Source organism: Vigna angularis, chromosome 5 (genome assembly GCF_016808095.1).
Source record: "Vigna angularis cultivar LongXiaoDou No.4 chromosome 5, ASM1680809v1, whole genome shotgun sequence".
Taxonomy (NCBI): domain Eukaryota; kingdom Viridiplantae; phylum Streptophyta; class Magnoliopsida; order Fabales; family Fabaceae; genus Vigna; species Vigna angularis.
The window spans coordinates 4,087,002-4,103,724 of record NC_068974.1 but is presented as its reverse complement, the minus strand read 5'-3'; the positions used below and the strand labels follow the sequence as shown (position 1 = coordinate 4,103,724).

Genomic DNA, 16,723 nt, shown 5'->3' with positions numbered 1-16,723 from the left:
GATTTAATATAAGAAGAATACTCAATAAGACTTAGAAATTTCCTTTGTAAAATTTGGTATATACTGAACTGATGCCAGTATTTGAACGAACGTAAGAGAATGAATATTGAATATTTGGACGAACTCTATTTACGTTCGTTAAAGAATTGAGAATAAAGACGAACGTTCGACATGAGGCCGAACGCTATTAAGGACGAACGTTCGACATGAGGCCGAACGCTATTAAGGACGAACGTTCGACATGAGGCCAAACGCTATTAAGGACGAACGCTTCGGTTAAAGACCGAGCGTTACGTATTTATAAAGTTTCAAATATTTATATAACTGAGCTGAACCGAACGCTCAGACACCAAATTGGGGACGCTCGTTCTCGAGCGGAATTCTTTCCAAATGAAAGGATTCCCTTCTAAGTTATTTTAAGGAAAACCGAACGGTCTAAGACCGTACGGTGACGAGCGTCATTTATCATAGGGAATGATATGAATTTCAGATTTTTCAACCTTAACAGAATTTTCCAGATTTCAAACATTTAAACTTATACTGTATAATTCATATGATTTTCAATTTATAAATTTTATAACATTCATTCCAGTAACTTCATATTCAACATCAACATACAAATTTATTTCATACACCATAACATCCATTTTTCATACGTATCAAACCAACATGCAGATCAAGCAAAGATCAGAAATCATTTTCCATAACAGTAGTCGTCCATACAGCTCAAACATCATACAATTCATACATGCACATCAGATCATATAACATACAGTATAAATTAAACATATAAGCTTCCCTTACCCGGATTGGCAACCGAACTTGTCCTAGATGCAAAAGTGGCTTCGCCCAACTACGCTTTTCTTACGTTCTTGACTCTTCCAAAACAAATCTAACCACAGAATACAGAACACTGAGACTACAAGCTTGCATGCAACTATGAACCCTAGTTTTTCCAGAAACCTAAGGACGAGCTATGGAAGGGGACTTACCAGTTTCAGTCCTTGAAGTTGTTCGGTCCAGTGGATAGCTCTCAGTGCAACGGACGTTCCTACGGTGCTGGAAATAGGATCGGAGGAGAAACGTGAGGATTACAGTAGAGAGAAGTTTAGGGTTTCTAGAGAGAAGTTGGAGAAGATGAATGGGTGTGTTTCGTGAGGAAGAAGATGAGTGATACAGGTGAGAGAGTTTTTCAGAAAATCTGGTTTTGTAAATCTCACGCTCGTTTGAACGAACGTGTCTCAAGCCGACACCTGCACCCAAACTCTGATTTTAGAAACTTCTTCCGCAACACGTGGCGTGCTTGCATGTAAAGATTGGTGCGTTTTTAATGCTTCCAGAGAAATGATTTTGGTCCAGTTTTCCGTGCACAGCAGAGAGGTGAAAATCAGAGTTGGGAGTGGATTTTTAATGAGATAAGCATGGATTATGGTGTGTATTAATTGGGTGTGACAGGGAATTATTACTGCTAATTATTTAGGGTTTCACATTCTCCCTAACTACAAAAATTTTCGTCCTCGAAAATTTAGAACTTACCCGTGAATAAGTGTGGATACAAGTCCCTCATTGCACTCTCTACCTCCCACGTTGAGTCACCAGTCTTAGCGTCCCACACTACCTTCACTAAGCAAACGTCCTTCCCTTTGTGTAGCTTAGTGCGAACGTCTTCAATACGAACTGGTTGCAACTCCAGCGTTCGGTCTGGGCGCAGTTGGATGTCCTCCAACTCCAAAACATGAGAAGGATTGGCTATGTACTTCCGGAGTTGGGAGACGTGGAATACCGAATGAAGATTTGATAACTGAGGAGGCAACGCAAGTTCATAGGCTACTGGTCCAATCTTCTTCAAAATCTGGTACGGCCCTATGAACTTGGGAGACAGCTTCTTTGGACGAACGACCCTGCCTACTCCAGTGATTGGATTCAGTCTCAAGAATACATGGTCTCCTGCAGCAAACTCCAAGGGTCTCCTTCTCCTATCCGCATATGATTTCTGTCTGCTCAGGGACGTCTTCAATCTCTCCTGGATCAACTTAACTTTGTCAGTCGTTTGCTGGATGAGCTCAGGTCCAGTTAGCACGTTCTCTCCTTCCTGGAACCAGCAAAGTGGCGTTCGACACTTCCTTCCATAGAGAGCTTCAAACGGCGCCATTCCAATGCTAGTTTGAAAACTGTTGTTGTACGTGAATTCCACTAGCGGCAGTACTTCATCCCATGCTCCTAAGTGATCTAGGACGCACGTCCTCAGCAAATCTTCCAGCGTCTGGATGGTACGTTCAGACTGGCCGTCCGTTTGTGGATGATATGCTGAACTCATCTGCAGCTTGCTTCCCAATTCACCTTGTAAGGATTGCCAAAACCGAGATGTAAATCTCGTGTCTCGGTCAGAAACTATGCTTGAAGGCACTCCATGCAGACGAACAATCTCATTTATATACAATTTGGCCAAATTAGTCATTGACATCTTCAAGTTCACGGGCAGGAAATGGGCGCTCTTCGTTAGTCTGTCCACGATCACCCAGATTGAGTCATGATTCCTAACCGTTCGCGGTAGATGAGTCACAAAGTCCATAGAGATGCCGTCCCACTTCCATTCGGGAATCTCCAACTGTTGAAGTAATCCACCTGGTCTCTGGTGTTCGGCCTTCGCCCGTTGGCACGTCAAGCAGGATGCCACAAAACGAGCGACATCACTCTTCATTCCAGGCCACCAGAACGAACGTCTAAGATCTTGATACATCTTAGTCATACCAGGATGTATGCTAAGACGACTATGATGTGCGTCCTCCAATATGATCCGCTTCAGCTCGCCATCATTAGGAACGCACGTCCTATCCATGTATCGTAATAGGCCGTCCGTCCCAGTATTGAATTCTTTGGCTTGATCCGAACCGAGCGTACTTAAAATCTTCACCAGGTCCTCGTCCTCGCGTTGCTTCATCCTGATACGATCATATACATTGCTGGATATTCTAAGGTTACAGAACTTGATGCTGTTAGGTTCTAATTCGAACTGTAACCTTAGATCTCTGAAACTCTCCACTAAACTTAACTCTTTCACCATCATAACCGAGACATGCACTGCCTTCCTGCTTAGAGCGTCCGCCACTACATTGGCTTTTCCAGGGTGATAGAGCAACTCAAACTCATAGTCTTTCAAGAATTCCAACCAACGCCTCTGCCTCATGTTCAACTCCTTCTGATCAAATAAATACTTGAGGCTCTTGTGGTCACTGAAAACCTGGAATGTCGATCCGTACAAATAATGCCTCCAAATCTTCAGTGCAAAGACGACCGCTGCCAATTCCAAGTCGTGCGTTGGATAGTTGCGTTCGTGAATCTTCAACTGACGAGACGCGTACGCTACCGCTCGTCTCTCTTGCATGAGCACACAGCCCAACCCTTGATGAGACGCGTCGCAGTACACTTCAAAGGGCTTGGACGTGTCCGGAATGATTAGTACAGGAGCGCTCGTCAACTTCACTTTCAGCTCCTGGAAACGTTCCTCACACAGATCAGTCCATGCGAACGGCTGATCCTTTCTAGTCAACTGGGTAAGCGGAGCCACTATCTTGGCGAATCCCTCTATGAAGCGTCTATAGTAGCCCGCAAGTCCAACAAAACTCCTCACTTCCGTAACCGAACGCGGACTTTTCCAATCCAACACTGCTCTCACCTTAGATGGATCCACGGAAATACCTTCAGCCGAGACCACATGCCCCAAAAATTGTACCTCCTTCATCCAAAATTCACACTTGGACAGCTTTGCATACAACTCTTTTTCCCTCAACACGCTCAGCACTGCCCTCAAGTGTTTTTCATGTTCGGCTTGTGTCTTAGAGTAGATGAGAATATCATCTATAAAAACGACCACGAACTTGTCCAGGTACGGCCGGAAGATGCGGTTCATATAATCCATGAACACTGCAGGAGCGTTCGTCACTCCAAATGGCATCACTACATACTCGTAGTGTCCATAACGAGACCTGAACGCTGTCTTCTGAATGTCGTCCTCTTTCACCCTAATCTGATGATATCCCGAACGTAAGTCTATCTTAGAGAACACCGTTGCCCCATGCAGTTGATCCAACAAGTCATCAATCCTTGGCAACGGGTATTTGTTCTTGATGGTCAGCTTGTTCAATTGTCTGTAATCTATGCACAAACGAGAGCTGCCATCCTTCTTTTTCACCAAGAGCACAGGCGCTCCCCATGGTGACACGCTCGGCCTTATGAATTGCTTCTCCATCAACTCTTCAATCTGATTTTTGAGTTCCACCAACTCTGCAGGCGCCATTCGGTAAGGTTGAACTGAGATAGGTGCTGCCGTTGTTACCAAGTCTATGGTGAATTCAACCTCACGAACAGGAGGCAGTCCAGGGATCTCTTCAGGAAAAACATCCGGAAACTCATCTATTACTGCTCGCTCAATACTGCCCTCTCCGGACGTTCGTTCTTTTCCCAATCCTACGAACTCCTGATCCTCATGCGTCATAATCAGGAAACAGCTTGCTCCTTCCATAATGTCTTCTTTCAATTGACCGAGCGTCACACTCAACTCCTCTTCATCTTCTTCAGGAAAAATTAACTCCTTAGCTCCACAATCTATGAGAATGCGATTGGTATTTAGCCAATCCATTCCTAGAATTACTTCTAAGTCTTTGAGAGGCAAACAGATGAGATTCACCTTGTACCTACGTCCTTCTACCTCAATAGGACATCTAACACACATGGTAGACGTCCTAACTTCACCAGCAGCTGGTGTTGACACCACCAAATCAAAATGCATCTCGCTCTCAGCTATCCCCAACTTATCAACGCACGCCTTCGATATGAAGGAGTGTGTTGCCCCCGAATCAAACAATACACAACATTGCATTCCATATAACAAGCACGTGCTGGTGATAAGTGTACCTGAACTTGCTGCTTCCGCCCCAGTAATTGCATATACACGCCCAACAGCTTGAGCTCGACCACCTCTACCTTGCTGGTTCCTTCCAGCGTTCGGCGGCCTCATCACAGCGCGTCCGCCCATGTTGCACTCGCTCTCCAGATGTCCATTTCTTCTACACAGATTGCAGTGCTTTCTTCCAGCTAGTTGGGGGCAGGCATTCCTATAATGTGGCCCTCCACACTGGTAACAAGTAACGTTCCCTTGTCCAGACTGCCCGACAGGAACGATCGCCTGTGATCCGCTTGCATGAGATGGTTGACTAGGGCGAACGTAAGGAGACCCCCTCTGATTGGCACTACTCCTTGAGACGATCGGTCCCCTTACTGTTTGTTGTTTCTTGTGTCGTTCAGCTTCCGCCATGTTCTTCTCCAACACCTTGGCCCTCTCAACCATGGCAGGAAACGTTCTTATGCATAAACTGAAGATCAAAACCTTCAAGTCACTCCGCAGTCCGTTCTCAAACTTACGGCACTGCCATTCTTCATTTGTGGCCGTTGTATTGAATCTGACAAGGTGTTTGAATTTGTTGGTGTATTCTGAAACCGACATACCCCCCTGAACCAGCTGCAAGAATTCAACTTCCTTTGCAAAACGGACGCTGTCAGGGAAATATTCTTCATAAAATTTGTTTCTGAACACTTCCCAAGTGATCGGTTGTCGAGCGTCCGTCAGAATGGCCCTAGCGCTCGCCCACCAGTGGCTTGCTTCTCCAGACAACAAGTATTCAGTGTACGCCAAGCGGTTCTCCTCCGGACACCTCTTGGCATTGAAGATCTTCTCCATGTCTCTTAGCCACTGGTCCGCCTCATCAGGGAGGCCCTTACCATTGAATTTAGCCGGGTGATGCTGAAGGAAACTCTCCAAACTCCATTCAGCATTTGGTTGAGCAGCGTTTGAAGAGGATGCTCCAGACGCACCTCTAGTTGCTGCAAGTATCTCCATCAACTGCCTCTGCGTGGTTTCAGAATTTGCACGAGAGGCCTCCAGACTCTGCATAGCAGCTTGGTTTTGCTGCATCAATGTGGCGTTTTGTTCCATGAGGGTGGTATTTTGTTGTTGAAGTCTGTCAATTACAGTTTCCAACATCCTAGTGTTGTTGGACGTATCAGGCTCGTTCGGTTGTGGTGGAGGAGGTAGTCTAGGTGCCATTTGTTCTCTGGACACAGAGAAAAACGAGCGTTCATTATGTCCAAGAGTTAAATAATAATAACTCATTAAACATACAATAAGCACACATCAAAAACACAGTGCACTCATAACCCTACAATGTCCTTAAGAGAACAAAACTGCTCTGATACCACTAATGTAACATCCCAAAATACCGTAATTACCATAATTCAGGATTAATTACAATTAACAGTAACATAAACAGTCTTTGCATTAACACAGATTTAAAAGAAGCTGAACGGCGTCAGTACAGAAGAACGTACGTTCAAAATAGAATTCAATGATAAACAGGACGAACGGTTTTACAAAACATTTAACCGCACGTCCAACTATTCTACCATTTACATCACTAATCTAACGAGCGCTTCTAAAGCTCGGCCTTGACTTCCACCTCAACTAGATTTGCATCTTCCAAATTTTCTTCTTCCAGCATTTCTTCAAGAGATGCACCACCATCTGCTCACATCCACACGGATGATCATTGCAAGACAAGACGAACGTACATGGACAGTGGACAACACAATGGAAATGCAAGGGTAAGCTTATAATATTTAATTTATACAATTAACATATACATTTGCATTTCGATTCACACATACAACATGTAACTTATCAAATAATAATCATAGAAATACGTATATAAGACAGACCATCCGGACTGTATGAACCATGTAGTTACAAGCGTCCTTGCACCCGAGTGGTGTACTAGCCGGGATATACCTAATCAGCTACCACTCGAGGTTAATCCCTCGCCCATATCTAAGCGATGAACGAAGAACCTCCTGCCATTCCCACGCATGACTACCCCCTTCTACGTGAAGATGAGTATCACGGAATATCAGGATGGACCAAGCCTGGCCTAACTTATCCATGTTCATACTTTACCAAATTTAGTATTTAATACATCTGAGACGTTCCTCCTTGGAACGCTCGTTCAAATTCCATAATCATAAAATCACTTGATATAACGTTCGCACTGTAATTTATCATAATTCATAATCAATCTCATCTTTAACTTTAAGAGTACAAAAGAACGAACGTTCAGTCCTTTAAAGAAATAGGACGAACGTTCAAATATAGTACTGGGTGGACAGACGTGACTCTCTGTTTGACCAGTTAACTACACTGACTCAATTTGAAGTGTATTGGTACTTAGAAGGTTTCAAAATAAATACCTTGGACCAGATTTAATATAAGAAGAATACTCAATAAGACTTAGAAATTTCCTTTGTAAAATTTGGTATATACTGAACTGATGCCAGTATTTGAACGAACGTAAGAGAATGAATATTGAATATTTGGACGAACTCTATTTACGTTCGTTAAAGAATTGAGAATAAGGACGAACGTTCGACATGAGGCCGAACGCTATTAAGGACGAACGTTCGACATGAGGCCGAACGCTATTAAGGACGAACGTTCGACATGAGGCCGAACGCTATTAAGGACGAACGTTCGACATGAGGCCGAACGCTATTAAGGACGAACGCTTCGGTTAAAGACCGAGCGTTACGTATTTATAAAGTTTCAAATATTTATATAACTGAGCTGAACCGAACGCTCAGACACCAAATTGGGGACGCTCGTTCTCGAGCGGAATTCTTTCCAAATGAAAGGATTCCCTTCTAAGTTATTTTAAGGAAAACCGAACGGTCTAAGACCGTACGGTGACGAGCGTCATTTATCATAGGGAATGATATGAATTTCAGATTTTTCAACCTTAACAGAATTTTCCAGATTTCAAACATTTAAACTTATACTGTATAATTCATATGATTTTCAATTTATAAATTTTATAACATTCATTCCAGTAACTTCATATTCAACATCAACATACAAATTTATTTCATACACCATAACATCCATTTTTCATACGTATCAAACCAACATGCAGATCAAGCAAAGATCAGAAATCATTTTCCATAACAGTAGTCGTCCATACAGCTCAAACATCATACAATTCATACATGCACATCAGATCATATAACATACAGTATAAATTAAACATATAAGCTTCCCTTACCCGGATTGGCAACCGAACTTGTCCTAGATGCAAAAGTGGCTTCGCCCAACTACGCTTTTCTTACGTTCTTGACTCTTCCAAAACAAATCTAACCACAGAATACAGAACACTGAGACTACAAGCTTGCATGCAACTATGAACCCTAGTTTTTCCAGAAACCTAAGGACGAGCTATGGAAGGGGACTTACCAGTTTCAGTCCTTGAAGCTGTTCGGTCCAGTGGATAGCTCTCAGTGCAACGGACGTTCCTACGGTGCTGGAAATAGGATCGGAGGAGAAACGTGAGGATTACAGTAGAGAGAAGTTTAAGGTTTCTAGAGAGAAGTTGGAGAAGATGAATGGGTGTGTTTCGTGAGGAAGAAGATGAGTGATACAGGTGAGAGAGTTTTTCAAAAAATCTGGTTTTGTAAATCTCACGCTCGTTTGAACGAACGTGTCTCAAGCCGACACCTGCACCCAAACTCTGATTTTAGAAACTTCTTCCGCAACACGTGGCGTGCTTGCATGTAAAGATTGGTGCGTTTTTAATGCTTCCAGAGAAATGATTTTGGTCCAGTTTTCCGTGCACAGCAGAGAGGTGAAAATCAGAGTTGGGAGTGGATTTTTAATGAGATAAGCATGGATTATGGTGTGTATTAATTGGGTGTGACAGGGAATTATTACTGCTAATTATTTAGGGTTTCACACCCAATATATTTCAAATCATGAAATATCTTTTGGAACACCTATTAAAAAAAATTTATATTCTGGATTAAATGTTTTTAAAAGAAATAAAATTCTGAAATTATAAATACCTTTTGGAACATTCATTCTGAAATTTTCTTTTCTATATATTCTAGATTGAATATTTTAGAAATTTAGTATATTCAGAAATACCTTTTGAAATATCCAATCTAAAAAGTATTAAAAGTAAAAAGGTGTAAACACTTTTATTATATTTTTAATAAGAGATAATTTGGTGAGTACCACACCTTATAGGATTGCAGGAAGAAAAACAGGGATTACAGGAAGAAGCAGTCTTTTAGGCATTGAAGTAAGCAGATTACTTTTTCGCATTGATTTCTTCCTCCAGATTGGTTTGCAGGTCTGGAAATTCAGTAGCTCTTATAACCTTTAGTTAATTCATTCTGTTTAATAATTTCTAGATTATAAAATACTTTCGGCCTAATGTTTTTTTTTTTTAGAAAACAAAGTTCTGGTACACTTTCTGGACTACATCTTCATGAACTTAATTTTTCATTATATTATCCAAAAATTAAAATTTTATTATTAAGATTTTAGATTCCACAGTTCAAAATATATTTAGAATATGTTTTCTATTATATATTTTGCAATACAAAAAAAATGTTAATATTTAGTATTTGAGATTGTATAATGTTTCTTGATTACATAATCTCAGTTTAAAACTAAATGTCCTAAGTTAAAGAATAAATTTAAAATTTTTAAACTTACGGAAATATATGATGCATTTATATTCCTAAATTTAAGAAGGTGCAAAGATAAAATTACAGGAAAAATTTCTAATGAAAATGATAATAACAAAACTAATAAGCCTTATTGTTACTATATATAGCAAAATGGAAGCAGGCCTCACGGCACGGACTCCAATGACAGCGTCGATGAAACAGGCTTCCGAAAAGGATGAAGGAAGAACCACACACAATTCGAGAGAGTTACTTCCTCTACAACCCTGTCTCTCCAAATTTTTTCTTATTTCAAGAATATTATAGGTTAAATTTTTTATTACACTTTATTTATTTTTTTTAAAACTAATTCTTTAGCTTTTACTTCCTATTTTTCTTTTTCTCTAATTACACCCAAACTCCACCTCCTCACTTTTTCTCTTCCTCTCTTCTTCATATAGAGAGCTTTCACCCTCTCACTTTCTCTCTTCCTTTCTTCTTCGCATAGATAGAGCCCCCACCCGCTCCCTTTTTCTCTTCGTTTATTTTTCCCTTGTATATTTTTGTGATTGAAGCTTCCTCTTTTTTTTTTCTTTTTTATATGTGCTCTCTAAATAGATGTATGTGGTGTGTTGTGTGAGAGAAAGAAGAAGAGAAACGCGAATGCTTGAACGAATATGGAAAATTTGTTTAGCCTTCAACAGATCTTAAGATTCGTCCATGAATGTCGAGATTGGTTGAAGGCTGAACGATTTTCCCACTTCCATTCAAGTTTTGTGTTTTAACTCTTTTAATTTATTTTGTTTTGAGCTTATTAATTTTTTTTTTGTAGATTTTGTTGAAAGAGAAAAGTGAGGGGGTGGAACCTGCAGAATTAGGATTTTAAAGAAGTGAAGGGGTGAGAGATGCGTTCAATGGATCTTGATTTACGTCAACTTTTATGAGAAAAAAACTTAATGCAGGACAAAATGGGAATGAGGAAGTGCAGGAAGCAAGAGGGAGTAACTCTCCCATTTCGATGGCTGGACCACAGTGATAAAAGGAAGGTCCACCTGCGATAGGGGAAGAATTTGCACAAAATGGTATTTAAAGAAAGAATTAATACCTGAATTTTGATCTCATTTGATAAAAGAATTTATTGACAATCTTAATCTTAGATTTGCGAGTGAAATCACCAATGGACAAATATTTATTGATAAATAAAATGGGATATTTTATTGATAATTGTTAAAAGTCTCACGTCCACAAGATATAAGGTAAATTTAAAGTATATAAATGAGTCAAAATCTCATCTTGAAAAACATAAGTGACAAATCTCATCTTATAAGCTGATTTTGTGGGGTTGAGCTAAACTTAAAATTCACCTCTTAACATTGGTATCAGAACCATGTTAAAGTCTATTCTATTTAGAGTATATAAGTAGATGTAAACCTCACTTTACAAACCCTTTTAGTTTCTTCAATAATTTTTTAGTGATGAGCAATGCAATAATTTGGTTTCTCTTTCGAGACTTTTCATCTAGCTTCTAATAATGTGATAGTTATTTCATTCGTTGAGACAGTTCGACCTGAGAAAGAAGTTGCTGCAGCTTGATCATTCTTTATGAAGAAACCAGGTTCTTTTGGCTCAGCCAATTCACTTTCACTCCCCAACATTAGCACCACAGCAGACATTACAGGCCTATCCTCTGTATGCTGTTGGACACATAAGAGACTGACGTGGATGCAACGCAAAACCTCTGATAAAACACATGAGTCCTCTATACTTGAGTCAACCATCTCTATAGCCCTACCCTCTTTCCATAGACTCCATGCCTGAACCATGGAATAAGAAAATTCATGTCACATGGTTCCATGACACACCAAAGTTGGAAAAGCTTAAAAGTGTTTCTTAATCCCAACAGTAGTACATTCTCCTAAAACACAGATGTTTCAAGCAAATGAATAAAGTGGGACATACTTACATGTGTTACAAGGTTAGGATATTGGTTTTCAAGATAGAAACCTCTGTTTCTCTTTCCACTTATAATCTCCAGCAGCAAAATACCAAAACTGAAAACATCAGATTTTACAGAAAAAAGACCATCTGCTGCATATTCTGGTGCCATGTAGCCACTGCAACATATCAAAATAGAAACCATTTAAACAAATGTCACATAACAATCCCAACAGATTGATATTGGGGTATACTTACTAAGTTCCAACTACTCGCTTTGTGTTTCCTTCAGTTTGATCTCCTCCAAAAATTCTTGCAATACCAAAATCCGATATTTTTGGATTTATCTGGTCATCAAGTAGAACATTACTTGCTTTAAGATCTCTATGAATTATCCTCAATCTAGAATCTTGATGAAGATAAAGAAGACCTCGGGCAATTCCACAGATAATGTTGAAGCGCTTCGGCCAATCTAGCAGTTTGCTTTTAGTATCATCTGTTTCATATGAACTGAATTTATTCACAACATTTGCATTATAAATCTCAAAATTTAGGTTTCATAACCTCCAAGGTTGATAACGAAATCCCTAAAGTTGCTCAGAATAAGTAATGTTCTTACCAAATATCATCCAATCCAAACTACGGTTAGTCATGTATTCATAGACTAGCATTCTGTCCTCTTCCTGAACGCAACAAGCTAGAAGCTTAACAAGATTTCGGTGCTGAAGTTTTGCTATCAGTTTCACTTCATTCTTGAACTCTGTCATTCCTTGTCCAGAGCTTCTTGAAAGCCTCTTCACAGCAATTTCTTGTCCACTAACTAATTTTCCCTACATAATCAAAAAGATATTGAATTGAGATATTTTTATCACATTCACGATTTTTGAGGTACTTCTCCTATAAAATTACAAAGATCGAATCACCTTGTATACTGGTCCAAAACCACCTTCTCCAATCTTGTTTTCTATTGAGAAGTTATTAGTGGCATTGATTATTGTTGAAAGGTCAAGTGATGGGAGATCAAGATCATCTTCACTACCTTCGCTATTTTGATAATGTATAGTGTCTGAATACTCTAACAAAATGGAAAAAGGGGTTCAGTTTACTCAAGGTAATAAATTTGCAGCATGACATATATTTCCTTTCTTTATAGAGAGGTTGAATAAATAATATTAATGCTTAAAGTTCCCCTTTTCTGTTCATTTTGCCTTATTAATGAACAGGATACAATTTTTCAAACATTTTTCCTACCTTATACTTTAGCAAAAACAGGACTGATAAATTACAGCAAGACAAAAGAAATTACAATTACTATCCAATAAAATGAAAAAAAAAAAAAAAAAAACTATCCATCTAACGAAATTTAAATGTAATTTTTACCGGTTATGCTGTGCCGGACAATGTAGACTCGATAGCAACCAATGAAAATCAATCCCAAAAAGATAACAATGGTGGAAGTAACTAATATTATGAGTTTCTTGTTCTCTTCTTGTTGGCCTTCATGGTTGAATTTGATAAAACCAAATAAGAGAAGAGATAATACATGGACGAATGTACTTGTATAAAGAAAAGTTTGATTGAGATTATGAAGTCCTTGTGTATACCTATTTCTGAAGCATGCATTCGAATATGTAGATCCTGTCCATCATTGTCAAACTGCCTAATATCAATTAGATCACCGTACCACATGACACAACCACTTCCTTCACCACTTATGTTTGAATGAGTATAGGCCATACAAGAACAATTATTTAAGCAATTCCGTCTGCATTCTTCTAGACTTATTGTCTCATCTACCCAAGTATTTGTAGTATCTGGCACTTTCACACCTTTCACTGTCACAAACCCATGCTTGCCTTTCTCAGTGCAGTTTAATGGCTTATTCCGAACACATCCATCAGACCAGTCAGATGAGTTCCATGCTTGTGCTGACTTGGGACTGAACCCTGATAAACATTGACATATTTGAGAGCCTGTGATGGTGCAAGTGCCATAGACTCCACAGATTCCATAAAAGTCACAGTTGTCCTTTGGCAGTGATTTATAGAACTTCCAATATTGTCCATCTTCCATCCATACGTACCGAAAACTCATAGAACTGGTTTGATTCATTACCAATCTTGAGATCACTGCCTCATTCTTGAGGCTGAAAGTGTAGTATATCTCATCGTTGTTGGATATGTAGTTGTAATCATAAATGGAGTTAGGCTTTTGATCTGGTATACCACTGAAATGTAGGCCATTCCATGGTCCAATTCTGACAAACTTTTCTGTTCCCTTCATCAGATAATACTCAGGATAATTATAAAGCAATAGACCCCAATAAAAGATTCCTGGGGATGGATCATTAGGACTCTTCCAAGCTGTCATTCTCCATTCCATACCAGTTCTGAGGTTCCGTCCCAACTTCATCCCTGGCAATATTGTATCCGAAGGGTAGTCAAAGCTTTGCCACAGATAGGATTCTGAGTTTGTTTCACTCTCATCTCTTACCACAAGGTTCCCTGAATCCAAAAGCTGTGCCACTGGATTCCGTGCTTGTTTTTCTGGTGTTGTTGTGTACCACACAACCTTGTCGTGCTGTCTGAGAACAAGGTTTCCTGTGCTGTTCACTGTTAAGATGCCTGACGAGTCATTCAAGGCCCCATTTGCAACCCAAACAACTGTCTGTGTGATGTTCTTGTACCAAATTCCAAGATAACGATTCTTTGAGTTCTCAGGACTGAAGAAACCAAGTTCAAATGTTTCACCTTTGGAAACCAAGGTCATGCCATCACTGATGGACTGGGACAAACGAATAGTATCAGCTGCTATGAAAACTTTGAGAGAAGGGATAAGAAGTACACATGCAACAAAGATCAATGATGAAAGAATATCCATTGAAATATGTTTATGCAGGATTCAGTTGTTCTACTACGTCTATGAATAGTGGTAATGCAGGAAATAAAGGGGTAATAGGTGTACACTTGGAATAGTCAAACTAGATGTTTGGAATAGGTTCTGTAGGATGACTTAATCAAAGTGTGACAAAATAATGTTTGGTCTTGGGTTTCATACGTATTGAGTTGAAAAGCTGGGCACATAGACGAAAAAATGGGTGCGACATCAGTGTGGAAATATCAATCTAAACTGATACTCATAAATACAATGTGCCTTATATTTGAAGCCTGGTTATTTTGGAAGAGAAATTCTATGTAACTTACATAGATAAGAACATTATTAAGCTGTATCAATGTTCTCACGAATCTAAGTATGTTTTAAAACTTTCAAATTAATAAAAATATGATAAAAAATAATATATATAAGGAAAAAAAGGTCCTACGAGTTTATTATTTTAAAACTTTGGATTAAAAAAGGTGTCATAAATATGATGTTTTTCTTGTATGGAAAATCATAAGCTTTTCAGAGAATTGTGGTAACCGATTGTATAAATAATGGAACCAACAAATATCTGAATGGAATTTTCTATCGTCCCTTTTGACATTAATTGATTTTGCAGCCACCGGGGAAGATGAATTGCGAATAAAGAGAACTAAAGTCATTGATGAAAATGATATTTAATGACTTTTTGTTTAGTTACAATCACGAGTGATGATGACTTGACCAATTTATGTGGAAAACGATATTTTCATGCGTCACTCTTCAATGTCTTATGCAGACTTACAAGTAAACAGGAATGGTAAGATGAGGACTTTTTTCATTCTAGTTGTTCTAGAAATATGCATCCTGGCCATTAGTTTATTTAACGCTTTTGGCTTCAGATTCTCATCTACGTTGGAAATGGATACGTTTATATTTAGACAATTTGTATCCTTAATTTTCTAAATAAGTATGTGATATTATACTTCAGCTTTGCAACCTATATATACTCAAGAAGCCAAAAATAGAAGGTTTTTTACTTGAGTTCCCAGTCTAAAGCTACATTTCTAGAGTAGGTTTCGGTTGTCTTCCAATCAAAGCCTAGAAGAATTGAAAAAAGATTTAAAATGAAATAAAGGAATAGGTTTTGTTTGTTGGACTTAACTGATGTCTATGTGACTATATGTTTCAGTTCCTTGCGCAAATGAAGTTTATGTCTTGCAAATTTTTAAATTATTTAAAATTATTTAAAACATGACAAGAGAATAGGTTTCGGTTTTGGTAGTGACCGAAGCCTATACGAGAATTATTTTTTAAAATATTTTTTTTCTTTTTGCTTACATTATGAATCTGGATAGAAACAAAACCACTAGAAACACCCAGACGTACCAAAAACAACAATTTATAGATATCAATTTTGAATCAAACCATTTTAAATAAATTACAAAGTATATGTTACACGTTGTACATTGTTACGTATATTTTGCACGAGCTTTCCTTATATAGTCTATTGAATTCTCGTGCATTGATGTGAAATTATCAATTTTTTTCAAAAAAAAAAACAATAATTTCAATTCGTACATAAAAAACAAAATTGAAAAGTATTTAAATCAATTAAAATATTTATCGTTTTCCAATCACTTGTAATACTACGAACACGAACATTGATTCTTATCTATTGTATGGATGTTGCTCCCTCCACCACCACCTCTTACTCCCTCCACCTCCCCATTCCTGTTTTATCTCTCCTTCCACCTTCCTATTCCTGTTTTACCTTTTAGTATAATTTTATTTTTAGGGTTAATATTTTTTAACTTCTATCCACTCCAATCCCCTATATGAATGCGATGGTCTGATTTATGCTTAACCAACAAACATTTGTTATTGACAATTATGTTGTTTCTTTCTCTCTTCGATCTCATCACCCAAACAACACAACCATTTTAATGGTGAACCCATGTTTCTATGTTTCATTTTCTTCCGTCTCTCTGTTTTTTATGTTTCTTTCCATTGTTGTATCTTTTGAACTTTCTGATTGTTTATTTTACCCACACCAACGTACGAAGAGTTAAGCAATCTCACATAAAAAAAATGTTGATACATGAGGAAGAAATATATGTCATAATTTGTCAGAAAAAATATTGTGGAGGATAGTTAATTTTATAAAAAGGTTGAAACATTTTATATAATCATTTAAATAAAAAAATTAAAATATTGAAATTTTAAAACTTTAAGAGAGGAATTTGATCGTTATTGTTAGTCATAAAACATTCATTATCGTTTGGAATCGTTGCATCGCCGAATGTCCACCGTAAACACCCTACATCGTCGCACCATGAAAAGCCACACCACCGTACCACGAAACCAAACAGATATGGAGACA

General features: G+C 38.5%; 1 protein-coding gene and 1 long non-coding RNA gene across 2 annotated transcripts; one reads left to right on the top strand and one right to left on the bottom strand.

Moving 5' to 3' along the window:
- Positions 1-9,978: 9,978 nt before the first annotated feature.
- LOC128196565 (uncharacterized) lies at positions 9,979-13,896 on the top strand. The gene is made up of 3 exons (XR_008249004.1): positions 9,979-10,101; positions 10,379-10,628; positions 13,768-13,896. It is a non-coding gene; the product is annotated as an uncharacterized LOC128196565 (long non-coding RNA).
- On the bottom strand, positions 10,718-14,569 carry LOC108339144 (G-type lectin S-receptor-like serine/threonine-protein kinase At4g27290). The gene is made up of 7 exons (XM_052877932.1): positions 13,086-14,569; positions 12,862-12,978; positions 12,405-12,556; positions 12,101-12,311; positions 11,740-11,977; positions 11,510-11,660; positions 10,718-11,360 (listed from the first exon to the last, which is right to left on the bottom strand). The coding sequence occupies exons 1-7, from the start codon at positions 14,359-14,361 to the stop codon at positions 11,061-11,063; spliced, it is 2,445 nt and encodes an 814-aa protein (XP_052733892.1). The 5' UTR covers positions 14,362-14,569; the 3' UTR covers positions 10,718-11,060.
- Between the last annotated feature and the right edge of the window lie 2,154 nt (positions 14,570-16,723).